Here is a 23,690-nt window from a genome sequence, read left to right on the forward strand (position 1 = left end):
ATAGACATATGGAAAATTTATCAAGGTTGGGCATATTCTGGACCATATAACATCTCAACAAATAAAAAGTTTCAAAGTAAAGGATGTTCTCTGACCATAATGGAGTTAAATTGGAAATCAGTCACATAAAGATGACTTTAAAATCCCCAAATATTTGGAAATTAATGTAATTCTAAGTAACCTATGAGTCAAGAGGTTGAAAAGAAATTAGGTGGTTTGTTGAGCAGAATGAAAAGGAAAACTCAGCAAGTAAAATTTGGAGGATGTAGCCAAAGCAGTGTTTGTAGAAAAATTATAGTAATATATGCCTATATTAGAAACGGAAAATGTCTCAATTCAACACATAAGTTTTCATCTTATATAAAGACATGAATCAAAGTCAATGAAATAGAACAAAAAATAGATCATCAATGAAATGAAAAGCCGATTCTTTAAGAATCAATGAAACTAATAAACCTCTAACTAGAAGCATCAGGAAAAAAAAGACAAGTTACGTACCGATATCAAGAATGAGAGACAGAACATCTGCAGATTATATAATAATTTAAAGGATATTTTATGAATGACTTATCAATAAATTCAACAACTTAGATGAATGGACAAATTTGTTGAAAAACATAACCAAAACCTTGATTTAAAGAAAACTCCAGGTTCAGATGGCTTCACTGAAGAATTCTACTAAACTTTTAAATAAAAAATTATACTAATTATACATAAAACTTCCTAGACTATTGAAAAGGAGTTTCCAACTGATTTTATGAAGCCATTTACCAAAACTAGGAAAGACATTCATTACCAGTAAACTACAAACATCCCTTATGAACTAGACACAAAAACGCTAAGCACTGTTTTATGAAATTAAATATATAAAAACAATAATACATCATAATCAAGTGGAGTTTTCTTCCAGCAGTGCAGTCTAGTTTAACATTTGGTTAACCAATGCAATTCACCATTATTAACAGACTGAAAAACAAAAATCACATGATCATTTCAAATAGATGCCCAAAAAGCATTTGGCAAAATCATACCCCCATTTCTGATAAAAACTCTCAAAACACTAGAAATAGAAACTTCTTCAGCCATGTAAAGGGCACCTCTGGATAAAGTAAACTAATACCACAAGGGCAAAAGTCTGAATGTTTTCCCCTTTTGATTAGGTACAAGGCAAGAATGTCTGCTATCCTCACTTTAGTTCAACATTGTACTAGAGGTTAGCCATTGCAGTAAGGCACAAGAAACAGATAAACAGCATGTGAATTTGAAACTATATGAGAAAGATTTTTAATTTGGGATTTATAAAAATTGTACATTTTGATTCTTCAAAAGACACTATTATAAAAGAAAAAAAGTAAGCCTCAATTGGAAGAAAATATTTGCAAAATATATGTGTGACAAAAGAATTGTATCTAGAATATATAAGAAATGTTTAAAACTTCATGATAAAGAGACCAACAACCCAGTTGGAAAAACTGACAAAATATTTGAACATATACTTTACATAAAAAAATATATGGATGGCAAGTAAGAACATGAAAACATGTCATTGGACAAATGTAAATTAAGACCACAGTGAGATACCATTGCACACCCACTGGATTGGCCAAAATTAAAAATATTGGTCATATTGAGTTTTAACAGGATATGCAGGAAAGGAAACCATTATCTGTAACTGGCGAGAATGCCAGTTCTCCTACAACCACTTTGGAAACTTTGGCAGTTTCTTAAAAATTTAAACATACATTTGCTGTAAGACCCGGCCTCCCTGGTGGTTCAGACAGTAAAGAACCTGCCTGCGATGCAGGAGACCCAGGTTTGATCCCTGGGTTGGGAAGATCCCCTGGAGGAGGAAATGGCAATCCACTCCAGTATTCTTGCCTGGAGAATCCTGTGGACAGAGGAGCCTGGCGGACTACAGTCCGTGGAGTTGCAAAGAGTCAGACACGACTGAGTGACTAACACAGACTACTGTAAGACCCAGTCATTCCATTCCTACTTATGTACCCAAGAGAAAAGAAAATATATATCCATACAAAGATTTGTACACAAATTTTCATATCAGCTTTGTTAAAAACTGGAAATGTAAGTCCATCAACAGGTGAACATATAAAAAATTGTAAGATATCAATATAATTGAATACTACTCAGCAATAAGAAAAGGAATGATACACACAACAAGATGAATGAGTCTTAAACATACTGAGTTAAAGAAACCAGATTTTTTAAAAGATCACTGTAAATTTCATTTATCTAAAATCCTAAAAAATTCATGCTAATCTTTAGAGACAGCAGATAAATGTTTGCCTGTGAGAGGGCCAGGGTCATGAGAAAACTGCGGGGAGTCTTTATTCTCTTGATTTCAGTCTGTGAATATATATGTCAAAATTCATCAAACTGAACTCTTTAAAAATGTGCATTTTATATCATGTTAAGTTTTTATTCTCTTGATTTCAGTCTGTGAATATATATGTCAAAATTCATCAAACTGAACTCTTTAAAAATGTGCATTTTATATCATGTTAATTATACTTAAAAGCTATAAAAAAAAAAGTATTGTGAAAACTCTTTTCCAGAAAGATATGTGAAGAAAAGGAGAGGAAATGATAGAAGTCAAAACCAAATAGGTAGCTGTGAATAGTTGTTTCTTTACCTTTTTAATTACTAAGGGATTATCACTGGAAGTTTTGAAGCACTCCTTGACTTTTCGACAGGGCTCTGAAATGACAGGAAAAATATATTTATTTAGATCAAACTGAAAAATAATTTCTACCACATGATACATCCATCACTTGCTGAAATGGATGAGAGTACATCTGAATTTCAGTTAAATTCAACTCAGGGATCTGTTTATAAATACTAGAAAATCTGCAGGTAGAATTGTACTTTTAACAATGTAATAAAAGTGTATTTATAAAACATTCTATGCCCAGGAAGAAGCAATAAAGAAATACTACAAGAACTTCCTTGATCTGGGTAAACTGGTTCTTAAAAAGTATGTATTTCAGTATAAGACATGTTTTATTTGTTTTCTGTCCATAAAACTGTCACTTTCTCTAACTAAACAGATTATATGTGTACTCTTTGCCATGTCGACAAAAAGAGATGTGTGTTGAGTTATAATTACCTTCTTTATTCTACATACTTCATCTGTCTTGCAACCCTGCCAATTTCACATAGCCATCTAATTAAATTACCCTTAATTACACTTAAATATTTGCTTAATTTCCCTTTCCATTCATTTAAAGATACATTCTGTATGATGCTGTTTTTTCTTTTTCCAATGAAGCCATAGTTAACAGAACAATTTTTTAAAGCTGAAAAAATTCTGTGCGTATACACAGTAGTAACTGAATTCATTAGTTCAAGCTGAGGAAAGGTTTTTTTTTTTTAAGTATAAAGTTACCTCTCTCCAAGTAGTGAGAAGGAAGTTATGGGTAGTGATTCTGCTTAGTGTCCACTTGTGGGAAACAAAAACCTCTCATCTGTTTTAAGCAAAAATGTAAATAATACATAGAATTTAGCTGTTTGTAATATCATTAGAAGAGTTGGAGCAGTGAACCCTTTTTAATGTAGATTTTTTTTAATTGGTGGAAAATTGCTTTACGATGTTGTGTTGGTTTCTTCTGTACAACAATATGAATTGCCATATATATATAAATTAGTACATATATAAAAATTATATATCTCCCCTTTAAATAAATATATATATCCCCTGTATAGTCAGAACAGCACGAATTGTCATTAATACATTATTATATATTATATACATAAATTATTATGTATCTCCCCTTCCTGTTGAGCCTCCCTCCCCTCCCACTTCCCACCCCTCTAGGTCATCACAAAGCACCAGGCTGGGCTCCCTGTGTTATATAGTAACTTCTCACTATCCATTTTACACATGATAGTGTATATATGTCAATGCTAGTAGAGAATAGACTTATGGGCACAGTGGGGGAAGGTGAGAGTGAACTCTGTCTTGATCTTCATAAATCATTTCAAGAACACCACCATGCACCTGACCCACCAAGGCAGGCACAGCCTTTATCACAATTGGAGGAAGGAGACTCGGGAGGCCATGGCTATGTCAATTGCTGTCACAATATCCATGAGGCTAAGTCTTAGGCATTGAATCACTGTTGCAATCAGAAGGTCACCACATCTGCCGATTTTGCCTTTTAACACCCATAAATCCAGTATCTGAACACTGAGTTGCTGTCTTAGGAAAACTCCATGTCTCCAGCCACACTTGATAGCGGACAGCAGCCAAAAAGGTGACTTTAACCCTACGTCTGCAGTATAAGTCATACCAGATGGCAACTCCTCATTCTCATCAAGGGACTCTCGCAAAAGTAATTTGTAGGTTTCTAGGTTCTACAGTACAAGAAGGGACACTAGAAATATGGTGGAATAAGTGGGTTTTAATGCTTCATTGCTGGTGAAAAGGATGAAATGAGTTAACTCATGTGAAGACTCTAGAATGGAATCTATTCCTTTTACTGTTATGTTTTAGAAGATATATATGTTTTACCACATTATACCAAAATAATTTTCATGTGCCCTGAAAGTGTTAGTAATAGTTTGTAATTATAAAGGACAGAGGGAAAAGTACTGGGTATAATTTCTACCATCTAGAACTCCTTGTATGACATAATGATTTGATATATATATATTGTAAAATGATTATCAATTAGTTTAGTTGACATTCATCACCAGTAGTTGCATATTTTTTCTTGTAATGAGAAAATTTAAAATCTACTGTGTTAACTTTCAAATATATGATATAGTATTACTAACTACAGTCATCATTCTGTACTTTTGAGTAATTATTTTAAATTTAACTTAATAAGCATTAATTAATTGAATTAAATGTTTGCTAAAGATCAGGTCCTATTCCAGGACCTGGGAGAACAGTAAAACTGGGTCTTGACTTCAAGGAGGTGACCGTCCAGTGAGGAAAAGGTAAACATGACATTCCATCCTTACTGCATTTCCCTGACTCAGTTTTGGTCTGGAGTAGTTTCTCTACCAGTGTTGGCTAACATTCATTTTTGGTCTCTCTTAGCTACTTTTGTAGGGCTTAAAGACTAGAAGCATGCCAGATTTGGCTTGGACACAATTAATAATAATGATAACTTTAAATCATATTTATTAACAGTGTTGAACTGAATTGAGATTAGGTGAGTAGAAATTTTTGTAATGAATAACTATTTCACAGTGGGAAAATTTCATGACTATTTAAAAATGACTGCAGCTATGTGAGCAATTATATAGATATTTTCCCTCCTGATAGTTGGCAGGAAGACTTAGGAAAGATTTCATGAATTAAGAGGGACTCACCAGAATGAGGCCATGGGGACACTTTGACCCCGTTAAGGGCTGGCGAGACTCCTCTGGCAGGGCTCTCCGTGGCCACAGCACTGGGTGGGTAGCTGCATCTGGCATATGGTATCTCATCTTTCTGTGAGTGGTGGGACTGGCCAACACCCCACAATGTTCTGAATGAGTTCTCATCATCATTCACATTACAGATCGGAATGTTATTCAAACCTAAATGAGTACAGATGAGAAGAACAAACCACCAGATTAGGTTTTTGGCGGGTTTTCTTTGAATGCTTAGCAATTTTCCAACCAGATATTATAAAATGTATATAAAGATGTCAGACTTCAGATTTTATGAACCAGTGCTGGGTGGACAATCTTTAAAAGTCAGTGTAGCAAATTATGTTTGCTAAAAATAGAGGAAAACAACAGAATAGGAAAGACAAGAGATCTCTTCAAGAAAATTAGAGATATCAAGGGAACGTTTCATGCAAAGATGGGCTCGATAAAGGACAGAAATGGTATGGACCTAACAGAAGCAGAAGATATTAAGAAGAGGTGGCAAGAATACACAGAAGAACTGTACAAGAAAGATCTTCACGACCAAGATAATCACGATGGTGTGATCGCTCACCTAGAGCCAGACATCCTGGAATGTGAAGTCAAGTGGGCCTTGGAAAGCATCACTGCGAACAAAGCTAGTGGAGGTGATGGAATTCCAGTGGAGCTATTTCAAATCCTGAAAGATGATGCTGTGAAAGTGCTGCACTCAATATGCCAGCAAATTTAGAAAACTCAGCAGTGGCCGCAGGACTGGAAAAGGTCAGTTTTCACACCAATCCCAAAGAAAGGCAATGCCAAAGAATGCTGAAACTACTGCACAATTGCACTCATCTCACACGCTAGTAAAGTCATGCTCCAAATTCTCCAAGCCAGGCTTCAGCAATATGTGAACCGTGAACTTCCAGATGTTCAAACTGGTTTTAGAAAAGGCAGAGGAACCAGAGATCAAATTGCCAACATCTGTTGGATCATTGAAAAAGCTAGAGTGTTCCAGAAAAACATCTACTTCTGCTTTATTGACTATGCCCAACCCTTTGACTGTGTGGATCACAATAAACTGTGGAAAATTCTGAAAGAGATGGGAATACCAGACCACCTGACCTGCCTCTTGAGAAACCTGTATGCAGGTCAGGAAGCAACAGTTAGAACTGGACATGGAACAACAGACTGGTTCCAAATAGGAAAAGGAGTACATCAAGGTTGTATATTGTCACCCTGCTTATTTAACTTATATGCAGGGTGCAGCATGAGGAATGCTGGGCTGGAAGAAGCACAAGCTGGAATCGAAATTGCTGGGAGAAATATCAATAACCTCAGATATGCAGATGACACCACCCTTATGGCAGAAAGTGAAGAGGAACTCAAAAGCCTCTTGATGAAAGTGAAAGAGGAGAGTGAAAAGGTTGGCTTGAAGCTCACTATTCAGAAAACAAAGATCATGGCATCTGGTCCCATCACTTCACGGGAAATAGATGGGAAAACAGTGGAAACAGTGTCAGACTTTATTTTTGGGGGCTCCAAAATCACTGCGGATGCTGATTGCAGCCATGAAATTAAAAGACGCTTACTCCTTGGAAGGAAAGTTATGACCAACCTAGATAGCATATTAAAAAGCAGAGACATTACTTTGCCAATAAAGTCCGTCAAGGCTATGGTTTTTCCAGTGGTCATGTATGGATGTGAGAATTAGACTGTGAAGAAATCTGATCGCTGAAGAATTGATGCTTTTGAACTGTGGTGCTGGAGAAGACTCTTGAGAGTCCCTTGGACTGCAAGGAGATCCAACCAGTCCATCCTAGAGGACATCAGTCCTGGGTGTTCATTGGAAGGACTGATGCTAAAGCTGAAACTCCAATACTCTGGCCACCTCATGGGAAAAATTGACTCACTGGAAAAGACTGATGCTGGGAGGGATTGAGGGCAGGAGGAGAAGGGGACAACAGAGAATGAGATGGCTGGATGGCATCACCAACTCGATGGAGGTGGGTTTGAGTGAACTCCGGGAGTTGGTGATGGACATGGAGTCCTGGCATGCTGTGATTCATGGGGTCACAAAGAGTCAGACATGACTGAGCAACTGAACTGAACTGAACTGACATCCCTTCTTAAAATGTCCTGCCATCTTGTTAGCTTTGAGAATCAAGGCCCACATCTTAGACCTTTGGTCTGGGAGTTAAGTGGAGTAGATTTGCTGCTATCCCAGACAGACCTCTCATTTCCCATGTCTTGATAATGACTAAGAGAGACTATGTTAGCCCTCTTTAGGAATATCAGATTTAGATTTTTGAAAGCATCCAGAATGTCTCAACGTGACAAGGCCCCATAAAAGACATACATTGGCTCTCTGTGCTGGCAGAAGAGAAAGAGTCATTAGGGTGAGCAACAGGAGGCAGGACAAGGTAAGTTGTGTGGAAAGGAAGGAAGGAAAACCTAGAAAAAAGGAACCTCCTTCCTCAGAGCATTCTGGGCTCATTCATTCTCTGATAATAGCTATTTCCTTTTGGCTCAAATATTAAATTATATCCAGGCCCTCTTTCTAGTATCAATGCTGTGTTATATTAAACTGGGCAGCTTAGGAAGCGTACGTGTGCAGGACACAGCACTGTTAATAAGTGAATTATGAGAGACAGTAATAGATGGCTGCTTTGTTTCCCAATAAATTGCACAAGAAGCTTCTGGATAATGTTTTGCAGTGGGAATTAGTAAATTTGACTAGGCCTATGGTATAGACTAAAAAGAGAAAATGGCCAAGCACTTACCTGTGAAGGGATTCCAACATTTACTGCAGAATTAAAGAAAAAAAATAGAAACTACAGGAATAGGGAAAAATTTTAGGAGTATAAGGTGTGACTGAAACTAAATTTTCAAATGATAAAGGAAGAAAGAGAGGGAAAGGTGGAGAGAGGAAGGAAAGGGGGAAAGGGAGGGAGGGGAGAAAGAAGAGAAAGGATTGAGAGAGAATGTGAGTGAATGACATGCATGGTTCTCCAGGCTGGTATTTAACATGTAGATGTTAACGCGACTGTGCAGGTTGTCAAAAATTGAGATACTTTCATATCACTGGGTCAGTTGCTGTCCTGAGCTTCCTGAGTGGCCCCCTTGACACCTCTTCAGGTCCCTTTCCTATCAGCCGAATAATCCAGGGGTGAGTGCCTGCACGGGGTCGTCTGCAGGCCTCTTCTGCCCTAGCTCCAGTGCTGGCATCTGGTCCCAGCAGTCCGTGCCTCTGCCTCACCAGTGGTTCAGTATTTTGACTAACGCCCCCGTGTTTACCCACCAGAATCATCAAGTAGTCCAAATGTAGATGAGAGAGAGACACTCTAGGACTCTGAATTACCTCACCTTTGATGTGGCAGACCCTTCTGGGATGAGGAGTGTGCCTGACTAGAAAACAGCTTCCATTTCTAGCTGGAATATGGCTGCCTTTGCTCTCAAACTGAGGAGCAGACATCGGGGATTTGAGGCTCATGTTCGCAGAGTGTTGGTTTCCTCCTCTCCACTCTTGCCACAAAAGGTCTTGGAGTGTACCTTGTTAACCTCACTTCCAGAGGCGCTCAGACCCTGAAATCACAGCATGACAATTGTTCAGACAAGGGGTTCTTGACATTTTCTTGCACATCAAACGTTTCTCCATCATCTTTATTTGCCCTGAGTTGTCTCTCATGTCAGAAGAGAGGCAACAAATAAGAATGTTATTTGTTAATGTGAGGCTAATTTTACTTTAAGACCAAAATTTTGTAAACATTAAAATCAAGATAGACATAAGTGGAACAGATAAAAAAATTTTCCCTGGAAAAATCGAAGCACTTGTGAGAAAGGTAAAACATTACCAACATAAAATATATGACATGGTTATCAATCAATTTTAATAAAACATTAGCTTTAAAATACAACACCCACAAATGTGCTTTACATTCAGTTTACTGTAAATGAGGACTTTTCATATTATACTCTTAAGAAAACCAGCATCTTAAATTTATATCTTCTGAGAGGATGGTAAAACTTGAAGGAGAAAAAAATCCAATAGCAAAAGAATGATATTACATCTACGGATGATGGAGAGTTTTGGGCATGTTGTTATTTGCAGTATTCAGTAATATTATTTTTCTTCAACCACTCAACAGTTGTTTATTAGACCCAGTGTCATAGGCCTAAGAGGTAAAAGATAAATAAATAGCCCAATTAAAAACTGGGCAAAAGATCTGAACACCTCATCAAAGAAGATTCTGTCCATGGGATTCTCCAGGCAAGGATACCGGAGTGGGTTGCCATTCATTTCTTCAGGGGTCTTCCCAACCTGGGGATCAAACCTGGGTCTCCTTCATTGCAGGCAGATTCTTTACCATCTGAGCCACCAGGTAAGCCAATCAAAGAAGATTATCAGATGCAAATAAGCATTTATATGAAAAGATACTCAACATCATTTGTCATTAAAGAATTGCAAATTGAAACAACAACATGATACTGCTACACCTATTGAAAATGGCTAGAATCCAAAACATTGACAACCCCAAATGCTGGTGAGGATGCAGAGCAACTGGAATGCCCATTCATCATTGATGGGAATGCAAAATGATACAGCCACTTTAGACAACAGTTTAGAAGTTTCTTACAAAGCTAAATATACTCTTGCCAGCAATTGCATTCCAAGTTTACACAAAGAGTTGAAAACACATCAACGCAGAAACCTACAAATAATGTTTATTCATAATTGCCAAAAATTGGAAGTAATCAAGGTGTCCTTCAGTAGGAATGGATAAACAAAGTGTGTACTTCCATACATTGGAATACTGTTCAATGCTAAAAAGAAATGAGTTTTCAAGCCCTGAAAAGACGTGTTTAAGGAACCTTAAATGGGCTTCACAGGTAGCTCAGTTGCTAAAAAATTCAACTATAATGTGGGAGATCCCGGTCCAATTTCTGGGTTGAGAAGTTCCCCTGGAGAAGGGATAGCCTACTGACTCCAGTATTCTTTCCTGGAGAATCCCCATGGACAGAGGAGCCTGCTGGACTACGATCCATGGAGTCTCAAGAGGGTTGGACAGGACTGAGCTACTAAGCACAGCACAGCAAGCACATATTACTAAGTGAGATCAATTTGAAAATGCCACATACTGTGTAATTTTAAATATGTTACGTTCCAGAAAAAGGATAACTAGAGATTATAAAAAGGTCAGCAGTTCCCAGGGGTTCCAGAGGGGAAGTGGAGGAGTAATGAATAGGCAGAGCACAGGGGATTTGGGGGGCAGTGAAACCTCTATACTGTTCAATACCATGATAATGGATACATGACATTATACATTTTGTCAAAACCCATAGAACTATACAACAGAGAGTGAACTCTAATGTAAATTATAGACTTTAGTTAATAATGTATAGTATTGGTTCATCAGTTGTAACAAATGTACCACACTACTGCAAGATTAATAATAGGAGAAGCTGGGCAGAGGGATATGGAACTCCCTGTACTTTCTGCTCAGTTCTTCCATAAGCTTAAAAACTGCTCTAAAAATATTAGCAATTGAAAAACAACTACCTCACTAGAGCTTCCCTGGTGGATCAGTCGGTAAAGAATCTGCCTGCAGTGCAGGAGACCCAAGAGATGCAGGTTCAATCCCTGAGTCAGGAAGGTCCCCTGAAGAAGGAAAAGGCAGCCCACTACAGTTTGCTTGCCTGGAGATTCCCATGGACAGAGGGTCCTGGCAGGCTATAGTCCATAGGGTCGCTCACAGGCAGACATGACTTGGTGACTAAACCACCACCACCTCAAACTAGCAACATTTTGTTGCTATTAATAAAGGCCCACATCTTACTGTCCTTCCTATTGCCTATATTGATTTCAGCACTTTTTAATTGACTGATAATTCATTGCTCAGTGATTTTAATGGATAACTTTCAAGTCCATTAATTGGCTTGGAATACAGTATGTTGTTCCATGTCCAGTTCTAACTGTTGCTTCTTGACCTGAATACGGATTTCTCAAGAGGCAGGTAAGGTGGTCGGGTATTCCCATCTCTTTAAGAGTTTCGCATGGTTTGTTGTGATCCACACAGTCAAAGGGTTGGGCATAGTCAATAAAGCAGAAGTAGATGTTTTTCTGGAACACTCTAGCTTTTTCAATGATCCAACAGATGTTGGCAATTTGATCTCTGGTTCCTCTGCCTTTTCTAAAAACAGTTTGAACATCTGGAAGTTCATGGTTTACATACTGTTGAAGCCTGGCTTGGAGAATTTTGAGCATTACTTTACTAGTGTGTGCAGGTCAGGAAGCATCAGTTAGAACTGGACATGAAACAACAGACTGGTTCCAAATAGGAAAAGGAATACATCAAGGCTGTATATGGTCACCCTGCTTGTTTAACTGATATACAGAGTACATTAATGAGAAACGCTGAGCTGAAAGAAGCACAAGCTGGAATCGAAATTGCTGGGAGAAATATCAGTAACCTCAGATATGCAGATGACACCACCCTTATGGTAGAAAGTGAAGAAGAACTAAAAGGCCTCTTGATGACAGTGAAAGAGGAGAGTGAAAAAGTTGGCATAAAGCTCAATATTCAGAAAACTAAGATCATGGCATCTGGCCCCATCACTTCATGGGAAATAGATGGGGAAACAGTGGAGATAGTGTCAGACTTTAGTTTTGGGGGCTCCAAAATCACTGCAGATGGTGAGTGCAGCCATGAAATTAAAAGACACTTGCTCCTTGGAAGGAAAGTTATGACCAACCTAGATAGCGTATTAAAAAGCAGAGACATTACTTTGCCGACAAAGGTCCGTCTAGTCAAGGCTATGGTTTTTCCAGTAGTCATGTATGGATGTGAAAGTTGGACTGAAAAGAAAGCTGAGTGCTGAAGAATTGATGCTTTTGAACTGTGGTGTTGGAGAAGACTCTTGAGAGTCTCTTGGACTGCAAGGAGATCCTACCAGTCCATCCTAGAGGAGATCAGTCCTGGGTGTCCATTGGAAGGACTGATGTTGAAGCTGAAACTCCAATACTTCGGCCACCTCATGCAAATTGTTGTCTCTTTGGAAAAGACCCTGATGCTGGGAAGGATTGGAGGCAGAAGAAGGGGATGACAGAGGATGAGATGGCTGGATGTCATCACCGACTCAATGAACATGAGTTTGGGTGAACTCTGGGAGTTGGTGATGGACAGGGAGGCCTGGCGTGCTGCGGTTCATGGGGTCACGGAGAGTTGGACATGACTGAGTAACTGAACTGAACTTACTAGTATGTGAGATGAGTGCAATTGAGCATTCTTTGGCATTGCCTTTCTTTGGGATTATAATTAAAACTGACATTTTCCAGTCCTGCAGCAACTGCTGAGTTTTCCAAATTTGCTGGCATAATGAGTGGAGCACTTTCACAGCATCATCATTTAGGATTTGAAACAGCTTAACTGGACTTCCTTCACCTCAACTGGAATTCCATCACCAGAAGGCAATGGCAACCCACTCCAGTACTCTTGCCTGGAAAATCCCATGGGTGGAGGAGCCTGGTAGGCTGTAGTCCGTGGGGTCGCGAAGAGTTGGGTACGACTGAGCGACTTCACTTTCACTTTTCACTTTCATGCACTGGAGAAGGAAATGGCAGCCCACTCTAGTGTTCTTGCCTGGAGAATCCCAGAGATGGCGGAGCCTGGTGGGCTACCATCTATGGGGTCGCATAGAGTCGGACACGACTGAAGTGACTTAGCAGCAGCAGCAGCCTGACTGCCTTATTATAAAACCTAGGCTGAAATGTCTTAAGAGAATATATCCAAAATATTTGCTTAGTCAAAGTAGCCAAGTTCTGTTTATAATTCTATTTTAATTATGATGCTAAACCTGTGATTTCATCCTGAAGAACAGAAAAAAACCTGTATACAGGTAACTGTGGGAAAATCTTATTAAAACTACCATTCACCACTCAGAATCATGTAAGTACTGGGAAAAATATTTCCTTTTATAAAGCCTCTGAAATCTACCTATATATTAGTAAATTATTGAATTTTATCTAGACCACATGACACAAAATCCTCAGAATATGTAGTTTTAACAACATTATTAATCCAATCCTAGCCATTTACTTGGAAAATACTATGCAGATGTGTATTAAATACAAATTTAATTTAGTCCAAAATAGCACATATGCAAAATGTATGCTTACAAAAGAAGACAACAATAGCTGATCAATGAGCAGCTAAGTTACTATGAATTCCTTGAGATGAGAAGACTGTTATATAGGTGATGAATGCAGAACCATTTTACATTGCCAGAGCCCCTGACCACCCAGATCTTCCCATTGCTTCCTCCCTCACCTTTTTCATGGCTTTGTCTGCTAAGACTTTCTCCCAAAGGCTTCCTGTGTATGTGTGTGTGCTCAGTCATGTCCAACTCTTTGTAACCCCATGGACTGTAGCCCATCAGGCTTTTTTGTCCATGGAATTTTCCAGGCAAGAATACTGGAGTGGGTTGCCATTTCCTTCTCCGAGGACTTCCTACCCCTCTCCAAAGTCGTTTCCACCATCATCCCATTCTCTTTCCCTCAACCCTCTTTAAACTGTCTTCATAACTCATAATGTATGTCACTCATTTTTTTATATTTCTGTGTTTATTTTTTGCTTCTCTCAATAGGATGTATCAAGTAGGCAGTGATCTAGGCCAATTTTCCACCTGTCACATAGTTTATGCTCAATAAATATTTATTAAGTAAACCTTTTCAAAGAATAAATGTTCTTATCCCATAAATTCAGCGTTTTTTATTTGTTGATCTCTCAAAAATAAGTGGATTACTTTAAAAAGGTAATGACCCATTTCCTCAAAACAGACTTAATTGGCTTTTATGTAGTCTTGAAAAGGTCAGCTCAACTATGGTCCATCAACTAAATCAAACCTAAAACTTTAAAAAATTATTTTAATGATGAAATTAAAATTATACCTGAGGTCAATTTTAAAGGAAGGTGATCTGGCTGACAGGAACTCAAGGCTTGTGATACCCTTCAAGCCTTGTAATAGGTCTATCTTGAGTTGTCATTGATTTCCTGAAATCTTTGTACTTGAGCTGGGAATCTTTAATTGGCAGAGACAGCCTAATGTCTAAGCCTTCCAAATGAATCTAACTGTCTCCCTCCGGTTTCTCCCGCTCTTGCTCCAAGGAGCCCTATGTGGCTTCCTGGTTGTTAAGATACTCTATATAACTTAGCAACCTGGTAACATTCCGTGGGGAAATCTGAGTTCCAGAACCTCTCCACTTGTCATTCTTAGAGTTCTGCCTACCCACAGCTTGACAGAGCCACTTGGCAGCAGTTAATTTTCTCATCTTTGAATGTGAAATAGAGCTGAATCAAATGCAAGAGAAAGAACAACACAGAGTGGGGGAAGAATTTCAATCATGTATATAATTCTCTGCAGAATTTTGCTTAAAGAACACGTACCATGTAGATGTAATCAAACTTAGCTCATCAAAAACCATGTAGGGAGAAATTGTGAATGACTAAAGAATCCCAGTCATCCTGCCTGAATAATCAGGATGAACATGCTGATGACTGTTCAACAGCCTTGACAAAGAATTGAACTGTTAATTCAAAATCACAAAGATATACTAAGTAATACAGTTAAAGTCATAAAGTTCTCTATGAAAATTAAAGATGGAATTACCATGTGCACACACAAATGTACAAACATATATGTTGCTGTCAACTGTCAGGATATATACTGGTGCTTCCCAGTATTTTTCTTTTCAGACCACACATGACTTTTGAAAGCTGAATTACTGTCTCTGAAACCAATGTAGCTAATTCCTGAAGGGCAAACAATTAATTTACAACAATACAAGGGTAGAATTTAATACAATCTTGTTCTCTTGACTGGCCTCAAGAATTAAAGGCTCAGCATCTCTATGCACCTATAACCCATTCAGGATTTACATATTTTTTATGGGGGGTTTAAAGGATTTTCCAAGGTAATTTTTGCATTTTGAGATTTTCTTTCCTACTTTCTACCAGTTAGGAATTGGCTTTATGCAGCTAGTAGCAGAGATTATTTCTCTGTCATGTGAAAGTGCGTGGTTAATGCAGCAGTTCCATAGTGTCATTATGGACCTAGACTTGTTCCACATTTAGGTCTATCTTGCTTAAGGTCTTTTAATTTCATGGCTGAAATCAGCATCTGCAGTGATTTTGGAGCCCAAAAAAATAGTCTGACACTATTTCCACTGTTTCCCCATCTATTTCCCATGAAGTGATGGGACCAGATGCCATGATCTTTGTTTTCTGAATGTTGAGCTTCAAGCCAACCTTTTCACTCTCCTCTTTCACTTTCATCAAGAGCCCTTTGAGTTCCTCTTCACTTTCTGCCATAAGGGTAGTGTCATCTGCATATCTGAGGTTAAAGACGCTTACTCCTTGGAAGGAAAGTTAAGACCAACCTAGATGGCATATTGAAAAGCAGAGACATTACTTTGCCAACAAAGGTCCGTCTAGTCAAGGCTATGGTTTTTCCCGTGGTCATGTATGGATGTGAGAGTTGGACTGTGAAGAAAGCTGATCGCCCAAGAATTGATGCTTTTGAACTGTGGTGCTGGAGAAGACTCTTGAGAGTCCCTTGGACTGCAAGGAGATCCAACCAGTCCATTCTAAAGGAGATCAATCCTGGGTTTTCATTGGAAGGACTGATGCTAAAGCTGAAACTCCAATACTTTGGCCACCTCATGCGACGAGTTGACTCAATGGAAAGGAGTCTGATGATAGGAGGGATTGGGGGTGGGAGGAGAAGGGGACGACAGAGAATGAGATGGCTGGATGGCATCACCGACTTGATGGACATGAGTCTGAGTGAACTCCAGGAGTTGGTGATGGACAGGGAGGCCTGGCGTGCTGTGATTCATGGGGTCGCAAAGAGTTGGACACGACTGAGCGACTGAACTGAATTGAACTGAACTGCTTAATGTGCAGCTTCTCTTCTGGAGCTTAGCTCTTATCCCAGATGGTGCCTGAAGTTCTAATCATCCAAATGGCTACTCTGTTGCCAGGCATCACATCAATAATCCAGGAAGAAAACAAGACGAAAGGCAGGGGGTGGGTAAGGACAGACCTGGGGCCTGAGCTCGCCATGTGCCCCTCCTGTAAGAGCCTTTCTGTGAATCCCAGGCAATAATCTGGATGCACTGATCACTTGTAGCTGGGGGGGTTGGGGGAGGAAGAAGGAGGTGGGGGGTGGGAGGAGGAAGGGGGATGTGGGGGGCACAGAAAATATAGGTTCCTCACAGAGTACATTCCCACCCCTTTCTAAAACAGATGCTTAGAAAACATACTTTAAGTTTATAAGCAGTGATCTCTACCACAGAGCCTGACATACCTAACCTATGTGTGAGAGGTGTCTATATTCTTGTGGTTTACACCTTTCCTTAGAGAGAGACAAGCATCATCCATTAGAAGGAGATATACTTCTGGCATGTAACTGTAATTCTGTTGTATTCCCTTTAGGAGGACCTTTCTTCTCTCATTACCAGAAAAAATGTTACAACTCATTGGTTTGGGCACAGTTTGCAGTAATTCTGTCAAAACCATGGACTGAGATGGCTCTGAGGCACTGTTCAGGGCAGCTTGTGTGTCCTTGTTGCCTTGGTATCAGACTACCAGTCCAAGACACTGTTATTTTCAGCAAAGATAGAAAACAGATGGAGAGATTTCTTGGGATATATGCCTGAATCTATGAACGGTGATTAGATCATGGCATCTGGTCCCAAGAGTCCCTTGGACTGCAAGGAGATCCAACCAGTCCATCCTAAAGGAGATCAATCCTGGGTGTTCATTGGAAGGACTGATGCTAAAGCTGAAACTCCAATGCTTTGGCCTCCTCATGCGACGAGTTGACTCACTGGAAAAGAGTCTGATGCTGGGAGGGATTGGGGGTGGGAGGAGACGGGGACGAGAGAGAATGAGATGGCTGGATGGCATCACCGACTCGATGGACATGAGTTTGAATGAACTCCGGGAGTTGGTGATGGACAGGGAGGCCTGGCATGCTGCGATTCATGGGGTTGCAAAGAGTCGGACACGACTGAGCAACTGAACTGAACTGAACTGAATTGAACTGAATAGCAAGTGAAACAACTGACACAGGATTAATTTCAAAACATAAAAGCAGTTCGTATGACTCAATACCAGAAAAACAGTCAATGTAATCAAAAGTGGGAAAAAGGCCTAAACAGGCATTTCTCCAAAGAGAATATACAGATGGCTAACAAACATGAAAAGATAGTCAACATTGCTCACTATTAGATAAATGCAAACTGAAACTACAATGAGATATAATCCCACACCAGTCATAATGGCTATCATCAAAAAGTCTACAAACAGTAAATGCTGGAGATGGTGTGGAGAAAAGGGAACCCTCTTGCACTGTTGGTGGGAATGTAAATTGATACAGCTACTATGGAAGACAGTATGGAGATTCATTTAAACCTAGGATTAAACCACCATATGACCTAGCAATCCCACTCTTAGGCATATACCCTGAGGAAACCAAAATTGAAAAAGACACATGTACCTCAGTGTTCATTGCAGCACTATTTACAATAGCTAGAACATGGAAGCAAACTAGATGTCCATCAGCAGATAAATGGATAAAGAAGATGTGGTACACATATACAATGGGATACTACTCAGCCATAAAAAGGAACCATTGCCTTGACTAGACGGACCTTGGTTGGCAAAGTAATGTCTCTGCTTTTTAATATACCATCAAGGTTGGTCATAACTTTCCTTCCAAGGAGCAAGCGTCTTTTAATTTCATGGCTGCAATCAGCATCTGCAGTGATTTTGGAGCCCAAAAAAATAAAGTCTGACACTGTTTCTACTGTTTTTCCATCTATTGGCCACCTCATGCGACGAGTTGACTCACTGGAAAAGACTCTGATGCTGGGAAAAGTTGGGGGCGGGAGGAGAAGGGGACGACGGAGAATAAGATGGCTGGATGGCATCACCGACTCTGTGGACATGAGTTTGAGTGAACTCCGGGAGTTGGTGATGGACAGGGAGGCCTGGCGTGCTGTGATTCATGGGGTCGCGGAGAGTCGGACACGACTGAGCGACTGATCTGATCTGATCTGATAAAAAGGAACACATCTGAGTCAGTTTTAATGAGGTGGATGAACCTGGAACCTATTATAGAGAGTGAAGTAAGTCAGAAAGGGAAAGAAAAATATTGTATGCTAACACATATATATGGAATCTATAAAGATGGTACTGATGAAATTTTGTGGAGACACAGACAGAGAGAACAGATTTATGGACATGACTGGCAAGGAAGGAAGGAGAGGGTGAGCTGTATGGAGAGAATAACTTGAAAACGTACATTACCATTTGTAAAATGGATAGCCAATGGGAATTTGCTGTATGACTGCTGCTGCTGCTGTCGCTTCAGTCGTGTCCAACTCTGTGCGACCCCACAGACGGAAGCCCACCAAGCTCCGCCGTCCCTGGGATTCTCCAGGCAAGAACGCTGGCCTGGGCTGCCACTTCCTTCTCCAATGCATGAAAGTGAAAAGTGAAAGTGAAGTCGCTCAGTCGTATCCGACTCTTAGCGACCCCATGGACTGCAGCCCACCAGGCTCCTCCGCCCATGGGATTCTCCAGGCAAGAGTACTGGAGTGGGGTGCCATTGCCTTCTCCAGGGGAACTCAAATAGGGGCTCTGTGACAAACTTGAGGGATGGGATGGGGAGGGAGACAGGAGGGGAGGTTTAAGAGGGAGGGGACATATGTATATCTGTGGCTGATTCATGTTGATGTTTGGAAGAAAACAACAAAATTCTGTAAAGCAATTATCCTTCAATTAAAAAATAATAAAAAAAAATTTTAAGGTATGTATTTGCTTGCATTTGACTTTGCCACTTACTAACTCATCATCTTCTAGCCTATATTGGGATTCAGCTCTGTCTTAACCATGTGCACTCTATCCGTGGTTTACCTCTCCAGGGTTTTCCTTATTGAAAAGATGTAAGAAGAGTCAAGTAATTCTGCTTTCTTTATCTGTTCTTTCCCTCTATTCTTGTTTAAGACATAGCATTAAAACATTAAAAGCCTTGTTATTTGCTCTTAGCACTTGTTTTCAGAAAAGAAGTCTAACATTATTATTTTCCCCTTTAGCTTTAAGACACTATTCTTATAGGTCCTAAGACTTTCTTTTATGAACCTTGATTATAGGGCTCCCCTTTCACTGGCTGTTCAAGCAACAGTGTTTACAGCAGGGCCAGTTTAATAGCCCAAATGGGAAGCGACCCAAATGCCCAACAAAAATCAGTGAATACATAAATTGGGGTGTAGTCACACAATGGAATACCACATGGCAGTGAGAATGAATGATCTGATTACACACAATACTGACGAACCTCAAAAACATAACGTTGAATGAGAGAAGACAGAATCAAAGAATAAAAATTGCACAATCCTCTGTTTCCATGAAATACAGAAACAGACAAAACTAACCTCTGTAGTCCTAGTGTGTGTAATGTCATGCTTGTGACAGGAGAGTGAGAGGACAGAGCAAAAGAAGGCTCTGGGAGCCAGGAGATTCTGTTTCTGGAACTGGGTGCTGGTTACATGTGTGGGTTCAGTTTGTGAGAATTCATTGAGCTCCACACCAATGATGTGGACATCTTGCTGATGGAATATTCAGTTCAGTTCAGTCGCTCAGTCGTGTCCGACTCTTTGCGACCCCATGAACCACAGCACACCATGCCTCCCTGTCCATCACCAACTCACATCTATTAAAAGTTTTTTAACATGTAATTTCCTGGGTTCCACCCCTTAGACTTACTGAGTCAAAATTCCTGGGAAGAGAACTTAGATATTGAATTTTAAGCAGGATCCCCAATCACAGGCAATTTTAATGCTTTGTGACACCTGAGAGCCACTTGTCTAGAAACCTTTAAAACAAAGGCAGAAATGGAATTAAAATTATTTTTCTAACTTAAGTGTTTATAAAATTAAAAACATCTTATTAATAGCCTTGCTAGTAACTAGTCTTCCTGGTAACATAAAACTGTAACCCAACAAAAAGTCCCATATTGTGGCACACGTTTTGACTTTATTTGTCTCAGGTTACTGGAGCAAAGATAGCGGCTTTAAATTTGTGTCCGATTTTATGGCCAAAAAATGATTAATATGGATCATTAATAACTCATGTGTTGCACAGAGAACAAATTCAGGAAGGAGCTGACTTGCATCATTCAGGAAAGAGCTGTGTGTTAATATAATGCTCTCCACCAACAAGAAAGGGGGGCTTCAATTTGAACTAAAATTGAAGTAACGATATACACCAGTGTTACTTTCTTGCTGCTGCTGCTGCTAAGCCACTTCAGTCGTGTCTGACTCTGTGCGACCCCATAGATGGCAGCCCACCAGGCTCCCCCGTCCCTGGGATTCTCCAGGCAAGAACACTGGAGTGGGTTGCCATTTCCTTCTCTAATGCATGAAAGTGAAAAGTGAAAGTGAAGTCGCTCAGTCATGTCCAACTAGTAGCGACCCCATGGACTGCAGCCTACCAGGCTCCTCCATCCATGGGATTTTCCAGGCCAGAGTACTGGAGTGGGTTGCCATTGCCTTCTCCGAGTGTTACTTTCTTCAGTTCAGTTCAGTTCAGTCGCTCAGTCATGTCCGACTCTTTGCGACCCCATGAATCACAGCACGCCAGGCCTAGATGACGTTTATTCTAAATTATCACAATAGCTTGTTTTATTCCCATTTTATACAAGAATAAAACATTTTTCTTTCCTATAGATTTATGTATTCCTGATACAGAATGTTCAAATGAGGGGGTCCAGACTAATAAATCTTCAGGTGAATATATATGTGTTGTCCACATGCACCATAAAATTACATAAGCAGTGATTGTACTCTTCTGATCACTCACTTATTTGGTGCCCTCAGATGTTCCCTTCATATTTCTCTTAACCAGAGAGAAAAGAAGTAATTAGAATGCAGATAAGTTCTCATATCTAGGCAAATCTTCTGAACCATAGCTCCAGAGATTTTTAATCTGCATTTAAACTTAAGAGCACCCATTTTGCAAATTTCCATAGCTGATCTGACATGTAAGAACACCTTCAAAGCTCTTTTGAGTGATGGGAGCTGGGAGAGGGGGAGGTTCAAAGAAGAGGAGTCAGTACCCATTTCAGTTCTTAAACGCAGGAACTTAGTTTTGCAATTACTTTAATAGTCTTGGGGCTACCCTAGTGGCTCAGATAGTAAAGAATTTGCCTGCAAAGCTGGAGACCCTGGTTTGATCTTTGGGTCAGAAAGATCCCCTGGAGAAGGAAGTGACAACACACTCCAGTATTCTTGCCTAGGAAATCCCACGGACAGAGGAGCCTGGTGGGTTACAGTCCACAGGTCACAAAGAATCTTAGCAGCCAAAGAAAAGTATTATAAAGTAAGACATGGAAAATCTGTATTTATTCCTACCTTGAGATTCTTCTGCTTTTTCTGACTTGGCTGCAGTTACATGGGCAGGTCCATGTGCAGTGAAGGCGGACAAGCAGATCCAGGATACATAACTCAATGTGAAAGCTCGAGAGTTACAAGGTACTCACATCCAAACAGCAGGCCACTGCATCTCTGAATTGAAGTGACTCACGGAAATAACAGAAGCCAGAATTCTCCTTTGGTTCTGCTCCAACGCACAAATAATGATCAATTATGTGTGTTGGGGGATGGTTATATGTATGTGTGTATGATCCACAGACATACAAATATAAAATTTTTTTAATGCTATGAAAAGATAAGGTGATCAAGAACAATAAATGTTGGGGTTTACGATTTTATAAGTATCTGAAAGATTATTTTAATAAGGTCTGTATAGTCAAAGCTATGATTTTTCCCGTAGTCTTGTATGGATGTGAGAGTTGGGCCATAAAGAAGACTGAGAGCCGAAGAATTGATGCTTTTGAACTGTGGTGTCAGAGAAGACTCTTGAAAGTCCCTTGGACTGCAAGGAGATCCAACCAGTCCGATCTAAACGAAATCATTCCTGAATATCCATTGGAAGGACTGATGCTGAAGCTAAAGCTCCAATACTCTGGCCACCTGATGGGAAGAGCCAACTCATTGGAAAAGACCCTGAAGCTGGGAAAGATTGAAGACAAGAGAAGGGAATGACAGAGGATCAGGTGGTTGGATGGCATCACTGACTCAATGGACATGAGTTTGAGCAAGCTCCAGGAGATGGTGAAGGACAAGGAAGCCTGGTGTGCTGCAGTCCATGGGGTCGCAAAAAGTGAGACACAACTGAGCGGCTCAACAAAAACAGCAAAGGAAGTACTTGATAGGATGGTGCAGAGAAAAAGAGAAGCTCTCTGGGTTCAAGAAAACTTGGATTCAACTCCTGGGTTCACATTCCACTTCATCACTTACTCTGTTATGGGTTATGTTCTTATCTCCCGGAACCTCAGTGTCCTCATCTGTGAAACAAGAAAAATACTATTTACTGCATTAGACCATTATCTGCGATTAGCCGTAGAGCTAGTCATTTTAAAAGCATCCACAAAGAGGCTTGGAACATAGTATAACCTTGTTTCACCCACACTGTAAGCCACTACTAATTAAACATTGTTTCATTAGCCTTATGCACTAACTTGCCATTTTTATATTATGGTGGTAAAACTGCATTTCCATTTTCAAAACTTTAATTACAAAAAGCCGGGTTTTCAAGAAAAAGATCCGCATGAAAAGAGTTCTGGACATGGTTTGTTTTGAGAGGGTAACAGGCAGGAAGGCAAGGGGTCTCCAAACAGAGGAAATAGGCTGCAAGTGTCAGATATTTTTTCTCTCTCCCTTAAGCAGAGGAACCAGAGATCAAATTTCCAACATCCGTTGAATTATTGAAAAAGTGAGAGGAGTTCCAGAAAAACATCTATTTCTGTTTTATTGACTATGCCAAACCCTTTGACTGTGTGGATCACAACAAACTGTGGAAAATTCTGAAAGAGATGGGAATACCAGACCACCTGACCTGTCCCTTGAGAAATCTGTATGCAGGTCAGGAAGCAACAGTTAGAACTGGACATGGAACAACAGACCGGTTCCAAATAGGAAAAGGAGTATGTCAAGGTTGTATATTGTCATCCTCCTTGTTTAACTTGTATGCAGAGTGAAAGTCACTCAGTCGTGTCCGACTCTTTGTGACCCCAAGGACTAGACAGTCCATGGAATTCTCCAGGCCAGAATACTGGAGTGGGTAGCCTTTCCCTTCTCCAGGGGATCTTCCCAACCCAGGGATCGAACCCAGGTCTTCTGCATTGCAAGCAGATTCTTTACCAATTGA

General features: G+C 40.0%; 1 protein-coding gene across 5 annotated transcripts in view; it reads right to left on the bottom strand.

The window, feature by feature from the left end:
* Positions 1-23,690, bottom strand: part of C5H4orf17 (chromosome 5 C4orf17 homolog) — a 66,168-nt gene that overhangs the window by 12,427 nt on the left and 30,051 nt on the right. For 3 of the 5 annotated variants that reach the window (XM_055433999.2, XM_088836213.1, XM_055434001.2), the window contains exons 2-4: positions 8,725-8,943; positions 5,338-5,547; positions 2,651-2,715 (exon numbers count right to left, since the gene is read on the bottom strand). In XM_055433999.2, coding sequence (XP_055289974.2) covers positions 2,651-2,715; positions 5,338-5,547; positions 8,725-8,851 — 402 coding nt within the window. In that variant the 5' untranslated portion in view covers positions 8,852-8,943. Of the gene's footprint in view, positions 1-2,650; positions 2,716-5,337; positions 5,548-8,724; positions 8,944-18,728; positions 21,757-21,832; positions 22,038-23,690 lie in introns of those variants that run through there. The other 2 variants (XM_055433998.2, XM_055434000.2) reach the window with 2 other exon arrangements.

This window comes from Moschus berezovskii, chromosome 5, assembly GCF_049115385.1.
Source record: "Moschus berezovskii isolate FMDL1 chromosome 5, NW_MosBer_1.0, whole genome shotgun sequence".
In the NCBI taxonomy this organism is placed as follows: domain Eukaryota; kingdom Metazoa; phylum Chordata; class Mammalia; order Artiodactyla; family Moschidae; genus Moschus; species Moschus berezovskii.